This window comes from Panthera uncia, chromosome B4 (genome assembly GCF_023721935.1).
Source record: "Panthera uncia isolate 11264 chromosome B4, Puncia_PCG_1.0, whole genome shotgun sequence".
NCBI lineage: Eukaryota > Metazoa > Chordata > Mammalia > Carnivora > Felidae > Panthera > Panthera uncia.
The window spans coordinates 69,623,446-69,647,055 of record NC_064809.1 but is presented as its reverse complement, the minus strand read 5'-3'; the positions used below and the strand labels follow the sequence as shown (position 1 = coordinate 69,647,055).

The window sequence follows — 23,610 nt, the reverse complement described above, 5'->3', positions numbered from 1 at the left end:
CCTGAGCTGAAACCTCTGAGTCAGATGCTCAACGGAACTGAGCTACCCAGATGCCCCTATAATTGACATTTATAAAATTGCTATGAACGCATAAGAAAAGAAGCACTTAAGTTTGTCTGAGAGAGTTAGATGAGGCTTCATAGAGAGGGTAGCATTTAAGCTGAAGTCTGAATGATGGTTGAGGATAGCCATGCATGCACACTGATGAGAAGCCCTATTATTACCAGTACAAAGGCATTATGACTTGGGTAACCAACTGGTATTTCAACATTTTAATGGAGTATAAAATGTAAAGGGTGGGGGGGGGGTGGAGGTGGGGGAAGGTAGGAAGGATGATGACTAGGAAGAGGCCAGCAGCTGGCCATGGGCTAGATAACAGAATGGTCTAGTATGGCACACAAAGGAATTTCTATCTGAAGAATTTTGAGGATCATATTTTTATGTTAAAAAGATAAAAAGATTACTTTGGACAAATGGGGTAAGAATAAAAGAAGAGAAACAATATTATACTCCTATAAGTAAAAGTTGATGGTAACCCAAACTAAGTAAAGTCTACTAGGGTCTTAAAGAGAAACAGATTCAAGAAATACTTAGCAAGAAGAATGCACAAGGCTGGCGATTGACTGTAAGACAGATGAAAGAGAGAAATCTTGGATATCTCCCAGATTTTTTGGCTTGAGTGACTGAGTGGACAAAAATCATGATAGCTTGGTTTTAAATATGATGAACCAGAGAAGCCCATGGAAGATCTTAATGGAAATAGCCATTTTCCAGTTAGATATTCCAGGTGTGAAACTGAGCAGAGGCATTTGGATTTGAGAAAGACCAGCCCATAAGGAGGACTTGAAGCCATGACAGTGGATGAAAAACTACCTTTGAAAAACTAGCTGGGATGAAGAGATAAAGGAAAATAGAGTAGGCTTTTATGGGATACTGATGTTTAAGGGGCTGTTATAGGATGGGGATTTGACAAACTGGATTGAAAAGAAAGAGATATATACTATGACTTTGAGCTTGTAAAGAGTGAAAATGCTGAATTAAGAGGCAGTCATAAGATAAAGTGAATGCATTCACCAGACTGAATTCTATATAATCATTACACGTAAGGACCCACTAACTTTCATATTTGTGTAACTGGAATATACCTTGGTCTCTACGACCTTGTCTTTCCCCTGAGTCTTGCCCAGAAACCCATCAGAATCAAAAGAGAAGGATAGGACTGAAGGAAAATAATGTCAAAAGGATTGGAGACTATTTTTTTGAACTGAAATTTTCTTAGGAAGTTGGATGTAGAATTATAACATTGCACATTACAGAGCAAAACTTCTAAAAAAAACCCTCTCTTTCTCAAGTTCTATTAGCAGCTGTCACCTCTATGTCTTCTCTCTTTTCCCCCCCCATAACAACTCCTTCTGACCCCCGGTTCCTACTGTCCTACTTCATGGGCAGGAATCTCTCCCAGGGCTCTGAGCTTCTTCATTTTGCATCCACATCTATCACTCTATTCATTACAGGAAAAAATGGACATTTCTTGGCACCAACTTCAGAAGTCCCAGAAAGGAATGACAAGGACTATAAACAACAAATTTTAATTTTTTTCCCAGACACATATTTTTGTGTATAAAGTCATTTTTTTATAAAACAGAGACATATATACCTCTTTGGTTTCATGCTATTCTTATATTTTAGATCTTATTCAACTTGCAAATAAATGTTCAGGACTCAGCTACTGAAATCAAACAAAGATTAAAGGGATGATAAGCATCTTAGACATAAGTACATTTTTCTGCAAAGGGATATTTATAAAATACACTTTCATCAAAAATTAGAGACAAATGCACCAGATACATATTTGGTTTTAACTGTTCAGCTTTTCACAATATGCACCACAGGAATGATATAGTTTTATAGGAGAAATGCATAATTTTGAACTCTCCAAACTTCATCAAATGTAATAAAGTCCAAGTACCATCTGGCAATTTGTAATTTTCTTGGGGTTTTTTTATGTATAGCCATCTGAGTCAAAGTAATAATAAACATTCACTTATTAGTAGTGTATTACCTTAGAATAGTGAGTTCACAGAAATCATATTTGGACTAAATAAAAACCCATATTCACAAATCAAATTCCCTAGTGATTCTGATACCACTAGATCTAAAAGGAAAACCCAAGAATCTGCATTTTTAACCAGTACAGTTGACTCTAATTCATGGCCACAAGAATCATCTGTAATGCCTAGTAATTCCCAGGCACCAGTGCACACCTACTAAACCAGAAACTTCTGACAATGTTCCAATAGCCAGAGAATCTTACAAAATCCTTGTAAGAGTTTTTGTGATTCTTCTGATCACGTAGGGATGGGAATCACCCCATTAGTGTAGATTTCTAATAGCAGGTTATGGCTACAGTGCATTGTTACTCAGACTCTTTATCACATTATAATAGTCTAGCTTAGCTAAAATCAAGCAACCCTGAATGATTTTATTGTAATTCCAGGCACAACTCTGAAACTTTTTTCCGACTAAATTAATTTGTTTTCTTCTTCCAAATAATGTAATTTAGATATATGAAAAGATAATATTTCAACTGCATTTTAATTTAACTGTCATAAAAATCCTATAATGTGGGTCATGAAAAATTGTCATCCTACAGATGAGACTATGGACACCTAGAGATGAAGTGACTTAAACACATTTCCACTGCCACTAAGAAACTGAGTCTTGCTTCTAGTCTACTGCAAAAGTGTTCCTATCATTCAGTAAGCTTCCTGCCACCTAGCAAGTATTCTGTTGTGGTTGTTGTGTATATTAATTAATTTGATATACACAATCCTATACGGTAAGGGAAAAGTATGGGCTTTAGGGTCACACAGATCTGTTTTTCTAATCCTCATTTTGCTGAATCCAGACTCTGTGTACTGTGAGCAATTCTCATTTTCCTCATTTTAAAAATTAGAGATAATAATATCAATCTTGTAGGGAGGTTGAGAAGATTAAATAATATACAGTGTGTCTAAGCATTCAGGATAGTGCTCGACGTAGGGTAAATGCTCAGTGAATAATAGCTTTTATTTTTCTTTCTGCTTCCTTCTCTCCTTCCATCCTGCCTTATTTTGGGTCTAGTGTGTTTCCAGTACAGCATTCTGCCCTTTTTAGTAGCTTGTTCCTTATTTCTAATATGGAAGGTTCATACTATGGTCTTCTAGTATTGGACCCATCCTTACTTAGTCTAAGTACACTAGGCTAGACTTTGAGCCACTTGTTGCACAACATTTCCCCAGGGCTCCTCTTGCTTGTCGAACTCCAGAGTTAATGGATCTTTGACTCAAAAATGATCTGTCAGGGTACTGGGCTGGGATTTGGAAGATCCAAATTCTAGACTGGGCCCAACCACTGTCAGGCAAGTTATCAAATCTTACTGGGTTTCAGTTGTAAAATCAGGACGTGATCATATGACCAAAAACTTTCCTCCTACTCTAAAATGCTAGGATTCTAAAATATTTTTAAACTTGTCATCTAAAAATGGCTGTTCTTCATTTCTTATTTTAGGTATGAGTTTAAAATAAATGTTCTGAATTACTGGGCATTGTTGTATTGGCTTCCATGATGTCTCACTGCCTACAACATTTCTTTTTAAACTTATTCCTAAGCTCTATAATCGTATCTTAAAAACTTAATAGAAGAGCTCATGGCAATATATCATATCCCTGATATTCCACTAAGAATAACTACAAAGTAGGCCAGCTGGGTGGCTCAGTCGGTTAAGAATCTGACTCTTGATTTCAGCTCAGGTCATGAACTCATGGTTCATAAGTTCAAGCGCTGAGTCGGGCTCCATGCTGACAGCATGGAGTCTGCTTTGGATTCTTGAACTCTCCTCTCTCTCTGCCCCTGTCTCTCTCTCTCTGTACCCCACTCTCAGAATACATAAATTAATTTAAACAAAAATAGTTACAGAGTATTAGCCCATCTCTTCCAGGGACAGGATATTTGACATGAATGTCTGTCAATAGGGCTCATGTTTAGCAACACCTATCCAATTCTGACCTGAAGTATAACCACACTCTGAGTTTGAAATCTACCCCAGAGGAGCTGGGAGCCTGATCAAATGGCAGAATGGGTGTCTTCAACATTGCAGTTTTTATTATATACAAGTGGTGCAACGACAAGTGGTAACTGCTACATGTGACTCCTAGGACCAATCACAATATACACACAAAGATGGGGGTGAAAGTTATGGCTGGAACAATCTTTCAGGGTGATGATCAGTTACTAATAATTCCATGGCACCTGAAAACAATGATGCATCCATTGAAAAAATACAAATTTGAAGGAGTTATATCTTGCTGCCTCCATGTGGCTTTGAAAAAATTACTGCTCATGTGCAACAGTATAGGATTTATATTTTCCCAGTGTTTTAATCATGTTCTAGCTCTCTTTAAAAAAAAAGTACCTTGGAGACTGAAGCATTTAAATTGGGATAAAACTTGAATGTCTCTATTTTCCACTTGCTTAACCAAATCTTATAATTCCTTCAAGCACCATTCTTCTCACATTATCCTTAAAGACTTGACTGATCTCACCTACTCACAATAATCCCTCATAGAACTTACCGCCTGTTTCAAAACTGTGATCTACATCATATGTTAACCAGACTATTAGTTTCATTTTCACGTGAATGTGTTTATCACTCCAGTGCCCATGACTGGACCCTAAAATGTGTTTGCCTGGTAACCCCAGTGCTTCCAGCTTATCTGTTATCTTCTGCACAATTTTCTTCATACTATAGGTCACCTGCTAAGACATGTTCTTTGGCACCTCCTGCACACTGCCCACTTGGCTGGACTCTCCCATGCTGCATGGACATGTCTTACTATAAGATGTCTGTCTACTATTTGGAAGCTAGTTATTGGGACTATTAATAAATATATTGAGATTCCCCTCCACGATTGTCCTTGAATATTCTGTCATCCCACTAGATCAGGTGATGCCAGAAGTACAAAATGGTGACAGTAAATAAAAGGGAGATTCAACCTCTTAGGCACATATTGTGAAGACAGTAGGCATTTATGGTTAATCCAGGAGTTACTTCCATTATAAGGCCTTAGTCCATGTCATCATTTGGGACAGAAATTGTCAGTACTGTGTTTTAAGGTAGGTGTGTAACCTTTGAATAAGAAAAATGAAGACGTAAAATGATTGTGAAAAGGAGTTTAAAATACTTTGAAAGAAGTTCTATAATGTATTCCCAAAGCTGAAGGACATGTTAAAATTGGTGGTCAGACATTTAAACAACCCTTTCTTTCTAAGCAGCCTATAAACAAAATCAGTCAGACCAACTTGTCCGGAAAATATATGCCAACTTGTCAAAACACCATAGCTATTTAATTAAAATCGGTTCATGCTTGTTGCTCTGCCCTATGTTCTAAAGTGATTGATTCCATTTTCAACAGCTATGACCTCAAAACAAGTGCCCTACTGAAGTCAGGTTATTGGGGTTTTAAAATAAAGTCTACCAAAATTCATGATGTCTTTTTTTAAAATAGTCAACCGATTTCTGAGAACCATATACAAAACAGAAAACAAACACATTTTTAGAGGTTAAAAAGTGAAATCTTTGTAGAATGCAATTTTCGTAATTATTTTTTAAGTGCATTAGGAATTACTTTTCAGGAAATATCATTTTTCTTTACATGTTTTTCAAACTAGACCAAAGAGTCCTTTTCAACACTTAACTGAGCAATTTGTTCAGATTTTTATTTGGATATTTAATTACAGTAGAATCATAATTCAATGAAAATGACCTAATTTAATATTATTGATAGCTCATTCTCCTGATGTTGGTAAACATTTTGGTTCTTGAAAAATCTCATGTTATTTGGCTTTTCTGAAATAATGCTGTGATCATTCATTTATTTATTCTTTCATTCAGCAAATACTTATGGTAAAACTGCAATGCATTGAACATGAGCTAGCTGTGGGAATGAAAAAATTGAAAAAACATACCTCCTCTCCTTGAGGAGCCCACATGTTAGAGTAAGTATGTAGATACATAAGTATGAAGGTATTAGGTAGGTATATAGATAAATTACAAGAGAAGTGCTGATAACATGTATCAACAGTGTGAAGATTCACCAAAATATAACCTTTGAATCTTTCATCTTCTCTTTAAAAGCCTCTCTTCTAGGGGCGCCTGGGTGGCTCAGTCGGTTAAGCGTCGGACTTTGGCTTAGGTCACGATCTCGCGGTATGCGAGTTCGAGCCCCGCGTCGGGCTCTGTGCTGACGGCTCAGAGCCTGGAGCCTGTTTCAGATTCTGTGTCTCCCTCTCTCTCTGCCCCTCCCCCGTTCATGCTCTGTCTCTCTCTGTCTCAAAAATAAATAAATGTTAAAAAAATTTTTAGAAAAGCCTCTCTTCTAGAAGAATTCTTTCATCTCCTTGAAGCACATAAAGCTGATACTGCATATGTAATATATTTTATATTATGAATCTACTTACATACATAAATCAAAGATATACCCACACAGAAGGTGATGAGAGAAGCCTTCTAGAGGAGAGGATGATAGAGAGAAGAGGTTCAAGGCCAAACCTTTCTATAATTAACTATAAATTCCCAGAAATTTATCTTCTCATAGCTTCCTCTGCCTCCTGGGCACTTTGTTCAGCAGATGCTATCTTGATGCTAGACTACATTGATCCAGTTGTGAAACTTGACAGTGTTTAATATTCCCTACACTAATCCCCTAGAGTTCAGTTATATAAAGCATTCAGAAAGGACAGAGAATGCATGGAAACTTAACAACACATATAACTTAATCAGTCTCCATGGTCATTACCACTGCTTCATCCCATCCACCTCCACCCACCATCCACATTGGAGATTTTTACTGGCTTCTCAAGTCATCCCCACCTATACCCATCTTTCTGGCTCCACACCTCTCCTCCTCCTCCCCATAAACCCTCCCTACTCTCTTAATTTCCTCCTTTTCTTCCTCTCACTTCCTTCTTTCATTCTCTCTCTTCCTGTCTAGTTAAAAAGTACAGAACGTTCTTTATCTTATAAAGAGAAAGCTCCTTTATTTTAAAGGCTTCATACCAACAACTAGATCCTAGGATGGCAGGAAGATAAATTTTAAAAGTGGCAGATGTAGGAACGTTTGCTTTTTACCTGAATAATTCTTCTAAACAGTTTCTTGAAATGCCTTTATTTTTCTACTCATATTTATTCTATTAAATTATGAATTCCTTTGTGACTACAAATGCCTGTGGACTGTGTCACTGATCTTTGATTTCCTTTCCCACTGTCCTGTGTCTCTAGCACCTGATATGGTGTACAGAGGGAATGAATTTGTAAATGTTTTCTTTTGTTACATTATTTATCACTAAGTATTTTTCCAACTGCTATATGTAGTGAAATGAGTCCCACGACCAAGTTAATCAACATATCCATTATTTCACATAGTTTATTTTTTAAAATGAGAATGCTTGAAATGTACTCTCTTAGCAAATTGCAACTATACAAAATAGTGTTTTTAACTATAGTCACTATGTTATACATTACATCCTCAGAACTTATTCATCTTAAAACTGGAAGTTTGTGCCCTTTTACCAACCTCTCCCTATTTTTCTCAACACCTGGCAACCAGCATTCTACTCTCTGTTTCTCTGAATTTGGCTTTTTATTTGTTTTAATTTGGGTATAGTTGCTGCACAATGTTACCTGACTTTCAGGTCCACAACATAGTGATTCAACAACTCTATGTTGTATTAAGCTCATCATAAGTGTGGCTAATCATCTGTCACCATACAACGTTATTACAATATTATCGACTATATTACCTATGCTGTATTTTTTATTCCTGTGACTTATTTGTTCTATAACTGGAAACCTGTATCTTCCACTCCCCTTCACCCATTTTTCCCATTGCCCACCCCCTCCTTTCTGACAACCATCAGTTTGTTCTCTGTATTTATAGAACTAATTCTACTTTTTCAGGTTTTTTTCCCCTTTGTTTTGTTTCTTAGATTCCACATTCCACATTAAATGAAATCATATGGTACTTGTCTTTCTTTTTCTGACTTATTTCACTTAACATAATACCCTCTAGGTCTATTCATGATGTTGCAAATGGCAAGATCTCATCCTTTTTCAGAACTGAGTAATATTCTGTATTCACACTTCACCTTCTTTATCTATTGATCTATCAGTGGATACTTGGGGTGTTTCCATATCATGGCTATTGTAAATAATGCTGCAATAAACACAGAAGTAGACATATCTTTTCAAATTAGCATTTTCATTTTCTCTGGGTAAATACCTTGGGGGGGAATTATTGGATTATATGGTACTTCTATTTTTAATTTCAATAATCATCAGGGAAATGCATATCAAAACCACAATAAAATATCACCTTACAACTGTCAGAATAGCTAGAATAAAAAAGATAAGAAATAACAAGTGTTGGTGAGGATGTGGAGAAAAAGGAATCCTCAGACACTGTTGGTGGGAATGTAAATTGGTACAACTACTGTGGAAGACAGTATGGAAGTTCCTCAAAAAATAAAAAATAGAATTCACAAATGTTTTCTGAACTTAATGGATCAAAACTAAGTTCTTAAAAAAAAAAAAAAAAAGAGGTTAGAGTGGGAGAGAGCCAAAACATAAGAAACTCTTAAAAACTGAGAACAAACTGAGGGTTGATGGCGGGTGGGAGGGAGGGGAGGGTGGGTGATGGGTATTGAGGAGGGCACCTTTTGGGATGAGCACTGGGTGTTGTATGGAAACCAATTTGACAATAAATTTCATATATTTAAAAAAAAAACTAAGTTCTTACTGTGATGATTAGGACACTACTCTCAGCTGGAGAAAATTTTCCTGTCCATTGTTTTCCTTTTTCAAATTCTTGCTGCCTGCCCTTCTACTCTCATCTCTTTTTTGGAGTTTTGTCCTACTATCCTGTCCATACTGACATCTCTCTTTCTCTTTCTCTATTTTGGGAAGGTGGACTCCTAGGACACTTTTTTTTCTTTGATTATTCTACAATACATTATATTTTTAACTCTTACATATCTTACATATATCTTTTCTTCAATCTAACAAGAGATGAATGGGTGGGACATAATTGCAAATTAAATACTTATGCAATGAACTAAAGGAATATAAAAGCCAAATGGCAAAATTATAAATATTAAACAGATTTTGAGATAATATTTCCTCAGAGAAGTGTTTTTTACAATTTACGTCTCATGTTCTGTAGAAATGTGATTTATATGAGTCGCATGTTATATTATACTGACATCTGTTTATGCCTTAGTTCTAGCGACTTTACTAGAACTGCAGAAAGATGTGATACATCAAATGGTTTTCACAATAAATGTAGAAAATCCTATTTAATAAACATTCATAAAAATAATTATACTTTCTCTACAAGTTTTCAGAATTGACCAACTAACTTTGTTAAGATAAAATCTTTATAGCAGTAATGTCATATTCTAAGGGTTTCTTTTCTTTTTCTTTTTTTACCAAACATTAAAATATCTTTTGATAGTGTAAGCTGAATTTTTCTACTATTAGAAAAGTCTAGGGTCAATTGCTTTAAAATCACTTAAATAAGTCCAATGAGAGAAAATCTTCTAATGAAATTATTCCCTCCACTTCCACTAATTTTGCTACTTTTCTATTTTTCTTTTGTCTGAAATATATGAATCTAGAATGAAATAGATCACAGTTTAGTTGGCTATGGATTTGTAGAATATTTGTATTATATATTTTTAAATGCCTTGAATATATATATCTTCTGGGGCTGTTTATTTTACCACTTGCACTAGTTCCTGAAACTTTAACATGATGCTCCCAAAGGGGGGGCAGAGTTTGCAGGAGACTCAGTGCTGAAATGTCACTTCTTTATCCTCATCAAGCAGTTATTACTCTGGGCATACTGCTGCCCATGTAAGGCTCTGTGTTAGGGAGACTCCAGGGACAAATAGTTATAAGCTATGGTTCCTGCTCCATAGAGCAGGAAAACAGTGAAATGGTGATTTGTGTCCAGGTGAAAAGTGCTACAGGAGTTCCAAGGAGGAAAGTGATTACATGCTTTTCATGAGGGGGAATTGGAATGGTCCTCAGCAGTAGGGTCTAGATGACCAGAGCAGGAGGAGACACATCTGGGGATAAAAAGAGGCTTACAGACACCCTGGAATGAGTGTGCTGTGGTCAAGGGCCAAACAACAAGCCCTATGGTCTGAGGTGGATCTACAGCATAGGATGGTCTGGGGTAGATCTACAGCATAGAATACATGTGAAAAAACACAGCAGGGCCAGATGGTGAAGGGCACTGGGAGCATGCTCTCGGAGTCCTGACTTTATACTTGGACAATGAGGTATCACTTTGGCTGAGAAGAGGCATGTACAACACGACATTCCAGACTGGAAGTTTATGAGCCTGAGCCGCATAGAGTGTGTGGGACAAGGGGACATCTGGAAGAAGAAGTTTGCATAGGAGATTATTTTACAAGTATACAGGAGACTCAGGACTGAATACAAGCAGAGAAATGATAAGGAAGGATTCGGCCACAAAAGACAGCAAAAGAGAAATCAACGGGACTGGCTCACTGACTCAGTACTGGGGGAGAGAGAAAAGGAGTTAAGGGCCCTAACTCTTGGGTCTCTTTCTGGACTTTCCTTCATATTAGACATCAATTAATTTAGCTTTTGAGGCCCAGCATCTCCCTGTTTTTCTGTGGAACTGCCTTGCCCCCAGTCACTTCACTGATGGGTGCAGGACAATCCAGTCCTTACAATCCTTTCCTCAGGAATCTAGAATTACACCTGACAACTAGAGTGGTCTCCCTCTGAGGTATTTGCTGTGGCCATTTCCTTCCATATGAACTGGGAAGCTGAGAAAGCTTCTCTGTAGTAAGAAAAGAGAAGGAAACTGAAGGGAAAAATTAAAAAAGATGAGAGATGGAGAAAAAAAGCTAGGTCTGGGCTCCCTGGTGCACTTTGGTCTCTGCTTTCATGTGTCCCTAAAATGTAACTGCATCCCTCCTCTCTAATTCTGTACAGCATCCTTATAACACAGTATTACATCCCCCCACTTTGATTAAGCTAGCTTGGCAGGCTTATTGTTACTTGCAGCCAAAATCATCCAAACTGATAGATTCCTCAGCACAAACTCTTCGTTGTCGGTCAATTGATGCTCTGGCTACTCTCTGAACACTTCAGCACTTTACTGACTCCACATTTTCATACCATTTCCTTCATCTAGAATGCTTGCCCCTTCCTAATCCCTGCTGACTCTACCAGATAAATCCTTACTATCCTTTCTTTCTTCCTTCTCTCCTTATTAAGTACTTTTTGAGTGATTCCATAGTATCTATAAATTGTAATGTTATATTTTTCCACTTCAAGTCCCTGATTTTTGTGACCTCATTAGAAGAATAACTAAAAAGGTACAAAGAGGGTAGAAAGTGATGGACAGTAGGACAAAAATCAGGAAATTTATGCTCTCACATATACAAATTTAAACAATCCAAAGGACAGTGGTCTATTTGCTTACTAATACCTTTGGCTATAAAATGGGTTCAAAGAGGTAGGCCATTTGGCCAAAGCAGATATTTTAGATGAGGAAGTATATCATTCAGGAGTATCAGATGAAAGAAGATAAAAATAGCCTCTGAGGGGCACCTGGGCGGCTCAGTGAGCTAAGCAACTGACTCTTGATTTCAGCTCAGGTCATGATCTCATGGTTCTTGGGATCAAGCCCCATGTCAGGCTCTGTGATGACAGTGTGGAGCCTGCTTGGGATTCTCTCTCTCTCCCTTTCTCTCTGCCCCTCCCCCACTCATGTGTACTCTCTCAAAATAAATAAACATTAAAAAAAAAAAAAAAACAGCCTCTGAGGGACACCTGGGTGGCTCAGTTGGTTAAAGCGTCTGACTGGCTCAGGTCATGACTTCATGGTTCATGGGTCTGAGCCCTGCATCAGACTGTGTGCTGACACCTCAGAGCCTGGAGCCTGCTTCCAATTCTGTGTCTCCCTCTCTCTCTGCCCCTCCCTTGTTCAAACTCTGTCTCTGTCTCTGGCTCTCTCTAAAAAATAAGTAAACATTAAAAAAAAAAGTCTCTGAACAAGTAATGCAAAATACACTATTTAGTGCTACAAATTTGATTTTATAAATATCCAGAGGAGGTCCTACAGCAAATAAGAGACTGATATGGAACCCACCAGTGCTTTCTTACTTTCTCCACTATGCTAAACTATCCCACAGGAAATAAAGAAGAAATACATCAATTTTTAGATGAGACAAACATTCCATTTTATATAATTTTTTAAATCGATAACATATTTTAAACTGTTGTCCATTAAAATAGAAATATATGCCAGGAACCATCTTGAACCTAATGCCTGGGCTATACTGTGAAGCAACAGCAACAATAAACTGTTATTCTCTTTTAAGACACTACAGAATATTGCTTATAAAGGCTTCTCTTTGCCTCTAAAATGAGAAAACCAATCTGCTATCTTGTGAAATCTCACATAAATCTGGCACACAGTGGCGTTTACCTTCCCTTCAGCAATTGTGGCCTTTGTTCTGGTAACTTACAATGTCTCAGGAGGGGAAAATCCAAAATTGCCTTATGAAATCAGTATGAAAATGGGCAGCAAATGGATGGACACTTAATGAGCAAGATAAAGTGCCAAGAAATAGTTAATGTTTCTTTCGGCCTCATTCAAAGGAACATTCCTAAGACCCCAAAGCACTCACAGCAGAAGATTACATGAGTAGCACCGGTTAGCGCAATGCTATTGTACAAACAATGTGTTGCTGAGCAGGGCAGAAATATTGTTTACATGAAAATGGAATGATCTCTAGTGAGTACTGAAAGAAAGTGATAATTTCCATAACCAGGAAAAGCATTTTTACATCATTCCGTTTCAACCGCTATAAAACCCTGAGTTGCTTTGGCAATTGCTTATCCCTGCTTTGCTGGCTTTATATCATCCTCATCTCTGCAGCTTTTCATTTACTAAATGACAGGGTTTTTTGTTGTTGCTTTGCCTTATTTTTTGCCTTGAAATCTTGGCAGAAAACACCACCATGCTGTATGGTTTCTCAGGGTCCACCTTGCAATGTTCATACAATGAATTTTTGGTGCTACTTTCACAAAAGCCCAGTTGGCTTATCCTCCCAGTAAAACTGCTGAAACTATGATCAGAAAAGCTCCCCCAATAGCAACTGTAAACTAAGCACTTCTCTACCTTTATGGAGCCTTTCATTCTACATACAGTGTTTGTTATACTGAGAACAAAGCACAGAGCTGTTTCAGTGAGAGAAGGGAAATACAAAAACACTTACCTGCATTACAATAAGGAGGTCAAAGACCAAGATGAAAGAAGCCAGGAATGCTCTGGAAACTTCATCACTGGGCAAAAATCCCCGATTCAGCTTGTCCCAGCTGATCCAGTCAGTTGTAATGACAAGTACAACCACAGAAGTGAGAGTAAACAGAACCGTCCTGCAAGAAACAAGATACTCATTAAAGGACGTTAGACATAATAATATAGACAGTGAAGAGTGTGTGTTATCTGTGCTTTATTAAATGTCTATCCTTTGCCAAGTACCCTTTGCCAAGGCATATTCACCAAAATGAAGATGAACAAAGAAGTAAATTAAGTGCTTTCTTTCAAAAGCAATTAGAAAAAGGTATGATAGCATCTATCCCAAAATTTTCCCTTAAGAACATTAAGGTAATGATTATAGAATAAATAATTAACAACAAAACCATTACAAATGGCCTTGGCTAGTACAATATATGTCCCAACGAGAACACTGGTGTGTACCTCTCATTACATGTACATCATTTACTGATGGTAGTAGACATCCACATGTAAGAGCAGAAGGCAGATGGGAAATGGGCAAAATCCAAGCCTTTGGATTTTATTACGTGCTACAAAAGAGAGGGATAGCTAACCAATCCCATCATCATCCCCAGGGCCTAAGGAGCTCCATGGAAGAACCACCTCTACACACGAACGGTGTAGCCACTTCTCATAGGATGTGTTTCATAGATGGCTTGTGGCCTAGTGACCTGTCTAGGTCATACCGTTTGATTACCCATTCCTTGTTATAAGATACTAGGGACGTGAGCTTATTTCTTATCTTTGTGGCCCTGTGAAATCTTGCATAATTGTATTGATGGAATTCAATGAATTTTTGTTGGAATTATAACAATTAACAATTAAGGTTTTAAAAAGAATCAAGAGTACTTAAATTAGTCTTTAATATTGACATTGAAATTAAATCTGAAATATGGGCAGCAAAAATTTAATATGCCAGAGAATTATCTGTAATGTAGTTAAACCTCTGCTTTCAGAGCTATATTGGTATCTGGATATTGTTTTGAATTGTAAAAAGGAGTCTATGGCCATACCACCCTAAACACACCTGATTTTGTCTGAATTATAAAAACAAAAATGAAAAAAAAAACAATTACTTTGAAAATAATCAATCTAAAGAAAGAAAAAAAAGAAGAAACAAGGAAATAAAAAAAGACAAAAAAAGAATGGAAGAAAATACATGGAGGTGAGATAAACCTTAGAAGAATACCTACCCATTTTGATAATTAACAAACTTGTTTTTGCCCTCTGATGTTTGATAATAATTGATACAAAAAACCCACACAACAATATGGACCATCCTAAAATTCTCTTTTCAACTGAACAAAGCACAAATTTCTAACTTTAAATACTGGGTTTGCTTTTTACAACCTCTTATTTGTAATATTTGATATAATGAATATCAAATAAATAATTTGATATAATGAATATAATGAACTCTTCCTTAGATTTCTCCCTCTGTATGAATAAAAAAAGATATATTTAAAACGTTTTTGAAAAATAAAAATGTCTAATAAAATTATTTTATTAAAATTGCAAACTGTCAAAGAATTTGACTCATGATCTCTAAAATATAAATTACAGATTGTCTCTACTACCATTTAGAATATCTTTGATCATTTGTAGAAATTCAAATGGATTAATTAAGAATGGGAGGAATCCTAAATAACTATTACAATTCAAGAGAAATGAAATAGCAAATATTATACAGTCTAACATAAGAATAATGGGATTTTAAACAAATTTTTCTCCAGGTTAAATCAGTTTGTGGTTTTTGATTTTGTTTTTTTCTTTTAGGCAAGTAAAAAGTCTATATATTTAATGCAATAAGAAATCCCTGGATGGCATATTAGTCCAACAATATCACTCAAAACAAAGCTCCTTTTATCTTCCTTCTCCTCCATCTTTAATATGACTTTCACCCTTATTATGGTGAGATGGTTTCTCTATCACCAGACATTTCATCCAGTCAGGCATTAAGACAGGAGTAAATGCCCAAAAGACATTCCAGTGGATCTGCTTCTTTCTTTTTTTAATGCCAGTATAGTTAATATACAGGGTTATATTAGCTTTAGGTGCACATTATGTTGTTCAACAATTGTATACACTATTCAGTGCTCATAAGAGTACCCTTAATCACCTATTTCACCCATCTCCCCTTTGGTAACCATCAATTTGTTCTCTATAGTTAAGAGCCTGCTTTTTTGGTTTGTGACTTTTTTACTTTTTCTTTATTTTTTTTATTTCTCAAATTCTACATGAGTGAAATCATATGGTGTTAGTCTTTCTCTGACTGACTTATTTCACATAGCATCATACCCTCTGGATCTATACATGTTGCTAATGGCAAGATTTCATTCCTTCTTAAGGCTGAGTAACGTTCCATTGTATATATATGCCACCTCTTCTTTATCCATTCATCAATCAGTGAACACTTGGGCTGCTTCCATGATTTGACTATTGTAAATAATGCTGCAATAAACATAAAGGTGCATATATCTTTTTGAATTAGTGGTTTTATATTCTTTGTGTAAATACCCAGTAATAAAATTACTGGATCATATACATGGTAATTCTATTTTTAATTTTTTTGAGGAAGGTCTATACTGTTTTCCACATTGGCTGCACCAGTTTGCATTCCCACCAAAAGTACAAGAGGGTTCCATTTTCCCCACACCCTTCCCAACATTTGTTGTTTCCTGAGTTTGTGATTCTAGCCATTCTGACAGGTGTGAGGTGATATCTCATTGTAGTTTTGATTTACATTTCACTGATGATTAGTGATGTTGAGCATCTTTTCATGTGTCTATTGGCCAGCTATATGTCTTTGGAGAAATATCCATTCATGACTTCTGCCCAGTTTTTAATTAGATTATTTGAGTGTTGAGTTTTACCAGTTCTTTGTATATTTTGGATACTAACTTTTTAAAAATTTTTTAATGTTTATTTATATAGTTTTGGAAGAGAGATTGAGAGGACAGGTTGGGGAGGGACAAAGAGAGAGAGGAAGATACAGAATCTGAAGCAGGCTTCAGGGTCTCAGCAGTCAGCACAGAACTGGACACGGGTTGGAACCCAGAAACCATGAGATCATGACTTGAGCCAAAGTCGGACACTTAACCGACTGAGTCACCCGGGTACACCAGGATATTAACCTTTTATTAGACATGTCATTTGCAAATATCTTCTTCCATTCAGTAGGTTGTCTTTCAGTTTTTTGATTGTTTCCTTTGCTGTGCAGAAACTTTATATTTTGATGTAGTCCCAATAGTTTATTTTTGCTTTTATTTCCCTTGCTTCAGGAGACATACCTAGAAAAATGTTGCTACAATTGATGCCAAGAAGTTACTGCCTATGCTCTCTTCTAATAGGATTTTTATGGCTTCAAGTCTCACATGTAGCTCTTTAATCCATTTTGAGTTTATTTTTGTGTACGGTGTGTATGCTGTAAGAACGTGATCCAGTTTCATTTTTTTTTTTTTGCATGTAGCTGTCCAGTTTTCCCAACACCATTTGTTGAAGAGATTATCTTTTTCCCATTGCATGCTCTTGCCTTCTTTCTTCAAGATTAATTGACCACATAATTTTGGGTTTGTTTCTGAGCTGTTTCCTTGATTTATGTGTCTAATTTTTTGCCAGTACCATACCATTTTGATTACTAAAGCTTTGTAGTGTATCTTGATACCTCGGATTGTGATAGTTCAGTTTTGTTCTTCCTTTTCAAGACTGCTTTGGCTACTTGAGGTCTTTTATGGTTCCATACAAATTTCAGGATTATTTTTTCTAGTTCTGTGAAAAATACTGTTAGTATTTTGACAGGGATTGCATTAAATCTGTAGATTGCTTTGGATAGCATGGCCATTTTAAAAATATTTGTTTTTCCAATCCATGAGCATAGAATATCTATTTTTTGTGTGCTCTTCAATTTCATTTATCAGTGTTTTGTAGTTTTCAGAGTACAAGTCTTTCACTTCCTTGATTAAGTTTATTCCTAGGTATTTTATTTTTTTGGTGCAATTGTAAATGAGATTTTCTTAATTTCCTTTTTGTTTCTTTATTATTAGTGTATAAAAATACAACAGATTTCTGTATATTGATTTTGTATCCTGCAAACTTACTGAATTCATTTATTAGGTCTAGTAGTGATTTGGTGGAGTCATTAAGGTTTTCTATATATAGTATCATGTCATCTGCAAATAGTGAAAGTTTTATTTCTTCCTTACCAATATGGATGCCTTTTATTTCTTTTTCTTATCTGATTGCTGTGGCTAGGCTTCCTATGTTGAATAAAAGTGATGGAGTGAACATCCTTGTCTTGCTCTTGATCTTAGGTGAAAAGCTCCCAGTTTTTTCCCACTGAGTTATGATGTTAGCTGTGGGTTTTTCATATATGGCTTTATTATGTTGAGGTATGTTCTCTCTAAATCTACTTTGATAGTTTTTATCATGAAAGGATGTTGTACTTTGTCTAATGTTTTTTTCACCTAATGATAATATGGTGTAACATGTTGATTTGTTAATATTAAACAACGCTTGCATCCCAGGAATAAATTCCACCTGATCATGGTGAATGATTTTTTAAATATATTGTTGGTTTTTGTTTGCTAAATTTTTGCATCTGTATTTATCAGAGATATCAGAGATATCTCTGTCTGTCTCTCTCTTTTTTTTAAGAGTCTGGCTAAAGGTTTATCAATTTTGTTGATCTTTTCAAAAAGCCAGATCCTGGACTCACTGATATGTTCTATTGTTTTTTTAGTTTCTATTTTGTATATTTCTGCTCTAACATTTATTATGTCCTTCCCTTGACTGATTTTGGATTTTGTTTGTTTCTCCTGCTGTAGCTCCTTTAAGTGTTAGGTTAGGTCATTTATTTGAAATTTTTTTGGTTCTTGAGGTAGGCCTGTATTGCTATAAACTTCCCTCTTAGAACCACTTTTGCTTAATCCCAAAGATTTGGACTATTATGTTTTAATTTTTATTTGTCTCCATGTATTTTTTGATTTCCTCTTTGATTTCTTGGTTGACCCATTCATTGTTTAGTACCATGTTATGTAGCCTTCATGTATTTGTGCTCTATCTAGGTTTTGTATGTGTATGTGTGTGGTTGATTTCTAGTTTTATAACATTGTGGTCAGATGCATGGTATAACTTTGATCTTTCTGAATTTGTTGAGACTTGATTTGTGGCTTAACATGTAATCTATTCTGGAGAATGATCAGTGTGCATGTGAAAATAATGTACATTATCCTATTTTAGAATGGAATGTTCTGACTATATCTGTTAAATCCATTTAGTACAAAATACCATTTAAGGCCACTGTTTCCTTATTGATTTTCTGTTTGGATGATCTATCCATTGATGTAAGTGGGTGTTAAATTCTCCTAGTATTTTTGTATTACTACTGAGTAGTTCCTTTTTGTTTGTTAACTGTTTTATGTATTTCGGTGCTTTCATATTGGGTGTATAAATATTTATAATTGTTATATCTTTTTGTTGCGTTGTTCCCTTTATTATTATATAGTGTCCTTTTTGTCTCCCATTACAGTCTTTGTTTTTTAGTATATTTTGTCTCATATAAGTATTGCTATCCTGGTTTTCTTTTCACTTTCATTTGCATAATAAATCCTTTCCCTCTATTCATTTTCAATCTGTATGTGCCTTTAGGTCTGAAATGAGTCTCTTGTAGGCAGCCTACAGATACGTCTTGCTTTTTTATCCATTCCCTCACCCTTTGTCTTCTGTTTAGAAAATGTAGGCCATTTACATTCAAAGTAACTATTGATAGGTATGTACTTATTGCCATTTTGTTACTTGTTTTATGGTTGTTTTTATAGTTCTTCTCTCTTCCTTCTTTCTCATGTTCTCTCAGTTTTCTGGCTTTCTCTGGTGATATACTTAGATTCCTTTCTCTTCATTTTTGCATATCTATTATTGTTGTTTTATCTGTGGTTACCATTAGGTTTGTATATAACATCTTATGCATATAGCTGTCTATATTAAGTTGATGGTCACTTAAGTTTGTCTCATTCTTTACTCCTCTCCCATCCATGTTTTATGTATATGGTGTCATATTTTACATCCTTTATTTTGTGAATCCCTTGATCAATTTTTATAGATATACTTAATGCTTTTGTGCTTCCTACTTTTCTTAATCCTATTTGTGGTCTTTCTTTTTGATTTTTTGAGTCTGTTTAGTATTTTTGTAGAACAAGTTTAGTGGTCACGAATTCCTTCAACTTTTTTTTGTCTGCAAAATTCTTCATCTCTCCTTCTATTCTTAATGATACTTTTGTTGGATAGACTATTCTTCATTGCAAGTTTTTCTCTTTCAACACTTTGAATACATCATGTCACTCCCTTCTGTCCTGCAAAGTTTCTGTTGAACAATCTGCTGATAGCCTTATGGGGTCTCCTTTATTTGTAACTTTTTGTTTCTCCTACTGCTTTTTAAGATTCTCTCTTTATCACTACTTTTTGCCAGTTTAATTACAACTTATCTTGGTATGGACCACCTTGGGTTGATTCTTTTGGGGGCTCTCTGTACCTCCTAGATTTAGATATGTTTCCTTTCCCAAATTCAGGAAATTTTCAGCTATTATCTCTTCAAATAAATTTTCTGTTTCCTCTTCTCTCTCTTCTTCTGGGTTCCTTACAATGCAAATGTTATTATGCTTTATGGTGTCATTGAGTTCCAGAATCCTATTTTCATTTTTCATTATTATTTTTTGTCTCTCCTGTTAAGCTTGACTGATTTTCATTTATTCTGTCCTCCAAGTCACTGATCCATTCTTCTGTTTCCTCTAGTTTACTATTTATCTATGTAGTTAGTGTATTTTTGATTTCAGTTACTTAGTCCTTCACCTTTGATTGGTTCTTTTTGATGTTTTCTGTATCTTTGTTGAGGATCTCAATGAAGTCCTCCATTCTTTTCTCAAATCTAGTGAGTACATGTATAACCATTACTTTAAATTCTCTATCAGGCATATTATTTATATCTGTTTTGTTTAGCTCTCTTGCTGTGATTTTGTCTCATTTTTTCATTTGAGACATATTCCTCTGTCTCCTCATTTTGTCTAACTTTCTGTGTCTGTTTCTCTGTGTTAGGAAAGCCAGCTACATCTCCTGCTCTTCAACATCGTGGCCTTATGATGAAGAGGTCCTGTAGTGTAAGGTCCCTGTTCACCAGAACCTGGTGCTTCAGGAGTATCCTCTGTGTGTGTTTTGGATGAGCCATGTTTGCCTTTAGTCTGCAATGGCTCACTTTGCATATTGTGGACAGGATTTAGTACCTGTGGCCAGTCTGGGGCTGCCTTGAGCTTAAGTTGAGTCAGACTAAGTATATGCCAGAGATGCAATAGCACTGAACTACAGGGTGCTTTCCCTCTGTTGTCCCCTGAGAAACTTTTGTTGGTGGCAGCGTCTGTAGTCAGACCAGATGTCTGCCCCCAGTCCACTGTTGGGGAAGCAGTTGGACTGGTTATCTTCCCCTCTCCTTGGGACAGGAGTAGTTCTGGCCACTGCTGGGGCTGTTTGCATACTGCCAGGCTTGTGGCACTGGTTTGCATTGGCTGTGGCCAAGGGTATATTGGAGGGAGTGTGGCATGTGGTGCCAGCAAGGTCCATGCTCATCCACTGAGGGAGAGGATCTGCAGCCACCAGGGAAAAACTCCTGCCAGGCCAGCTGGGTTGGAGGGAGCAGATCCACAGAGGTGCACATGGGCAGTGTGCACTGTTAGCAAGCTAGGTGGAGAGTGTTGCTTGGTGCTGTTTCCTGAAGGTGTTCTTGTATCTAGGCTGGGGGTGCCCAGGAGGGAAATGCTGTCCACTAGTTCTTCTGTTCTTAGAGGGGTCTCCCAAAGATCCCTGTCTCTCCAGAACATGCTGTGAGATTAGTAATTAATCTCCTTCCCATGCATGCCAGGTTATTCAAACTGCTGCTTCTATGCTGTATCTCAGTGGGACTGTTTGTTGTGTTGTCTCTTTACAGGTGGGGACTCTGTCCTCCTGGCTCTCCCAGAGACTAGCCTGCTGATTTCTGATGTTTCAGATTTTAAGCCCCACTGATTGTTAGGCCCCTCTGGTTTTCAAAGCCAAATGTTATACAAATTTGTCTTCCCTGTTTGGGTCCCTGGTGCCAGGGATACTTGACAGGTCTGCTCCTTTCCCCTCTCCATACTCCCTGTGCCCCTCCCTTCTGGGGACAGTCATGCAGGTCCCTTTGTCCCTAGACCATGTCTCCACCTTTCCTTTCCTCTTTGATATTGCCTCTTCTCTACATTTAGCTGTGGAGAGTCTGTTCTGCCAGTCTTCAGGTCATTTTATGCTTTATTTACACTGATGTGTTGTTATCTAGTTGTATGCATGGAATGAGGTGAGCTTAGGACCCTCCTACTCCATCATCTTCCCCAGAAGGCTACAGGCTAGTATTTTCAATATCATCCCTGTACTTTTTTCCCAAGAGATACCAAGATCTCCTTTTGTGGAGACAGTTGATTACATTGGAGTTCATACTCTAACATTACCTCATTGGTCTAAATATGTAAACTGGTAATGTAATGTAATGTAATGTAAAATTAAATATTCATTAAGAGGCACATTTTTAGGTGTCAAAATCTGGGAGTTTGGAATAAGTGTCTGCTGAGCTATCAGAAACCTCTTATATGTCAAGATTTACAAAGGAGTTAGTCATGCTAATAATCTCATTATGAATAAAGTCATTAAAGTTAACCATTAAAACATTTTGGTACTTGAAATTTATCATAATGCCTGTTGTGTGAGAGCTTCCTAAGTTCATCTTTTGGACGTTTGCTTTATTTGATATATTTTCAATTATCCAATATGTAATACCTGTTCTAAGAGCTTTTCATAGATGTCTTCCTGGCTTTATTAAGTAATACTGTTTTGAGAAAGAGTATTGCTACACATATCAAGAAAAAGTTAGTGGTGATACTTTATCACTCCAAAGGGAAATTAAAGGAAACATTCTGCCTAATATTTAATATTTACTAGTATAAAAAAAAATAAAAATGGCAATCATTAAATATGAAGGCATACAGCTCAAAACAGTTCTAAAAATAAAGTCTCAAGAGAATGGAAAAAAGAAAAAAAAAAAGCAGGACCAAAACACATTAATTAGTCATTCCACTTAGTCCCTTCTCTAGATAGAACTTTAGAAGCAAATGTACTGCATGTCTTTTGTTTTTCTCAGCCACTTCTTGTAAAATTGTTAGACTTTACCATGCTATGATAATTCAGTCAGAACACCTGTTTAAAAGAGCCATGACTCAGGTTATACAAAAACAGTCACTTTTATGTGAAACTGCTACAAAGAAAATAGTAATGGTAGCAAATTACTATTACAGTTATGTGCCACTTATAATATACCAAGCATTGGCATAAGCACTTTACACAAATTAACTTATGTAACTTATATAATCCTTACAACCCTATTGTCACCACCCCCAATTTAAGTGCAGAAACTCACAGAAAGTTCAAATAACTTGACCTGAGTTACAGACTTTAAAAGTTACATGAAATATAAGATATGAGTGATATGACATGATTCACATCCAGGCTGACTTAGAATAGTCTGTGTGATAACCACTGTACAGATTGCCTCTCATAGGAAGCTATTGAATATTATCCTTCTGTAACTGTGTAGCAAGGATTTCATTTATTTTCCTTTTTTATTACAAGTATAATATTGGAAAATTATCATCCAGAAATACTTAACATTGAAATATAAAACTGACACAGACTGACAAGAACTGGTAGGCAACAGTTAAAAGGAATATTTTCGTGGCAGCAAAAATGGAACCTCATCAATGCTGGCCATCAATGCAACATTCTCAGGTTTTTATTTAACCAATATGATTGAAAAGATGTTTACTCTGGACCATGATTCTTGGGGAGTTCCAGCTTCTCTTTTAAGTAGCATCCAATTAAACAATTATCTGGATTATTTCCTTTCAGGCTGTAGCCAACACCAGCAGGACATACTGGCTCATCAATTTCACTGTCTGGTTTCTGGCCACTAGTCAAATGGAAAAAAACTCATACATAATTATCAGCTTGAGTAGTTAGTCTCAATTTCATGTTTTCAGGTTTCTAGTTTGTTTACTTTTCCTCAATTATTGCTAATTCCGCTTAGATTAATAAGAGTTAGAATGTGAGACCAAGGAGGGTTAACAGAGCTTTTTTTTTTTTT

The 23,610-nt window shown here is 36.3% G+C and overlaps 1 protein-coding gene across 1 annotated transcript in view; it reads right to left on the bottom strand.

Moving 5' to 3' along the window:
- Window positions 1-23,610, bottom strand: part of TMEM117 (transmembrane protein 117) — a 396,452-nt gene that overhangs the window by 67,616 nt on the left and 305,226 nt on the right. The window contains exon 4 of the mRNA XM_049625332.1: window positions 13,360-13,519. Within this exon, the coding sequence (XP_049481289.1) occupies window positions 13,360-13,519 (160 nt within the window). The remainder of the gene's footprint in view (window positions 1-13,359; window positions 13,520-23,610) is intronic.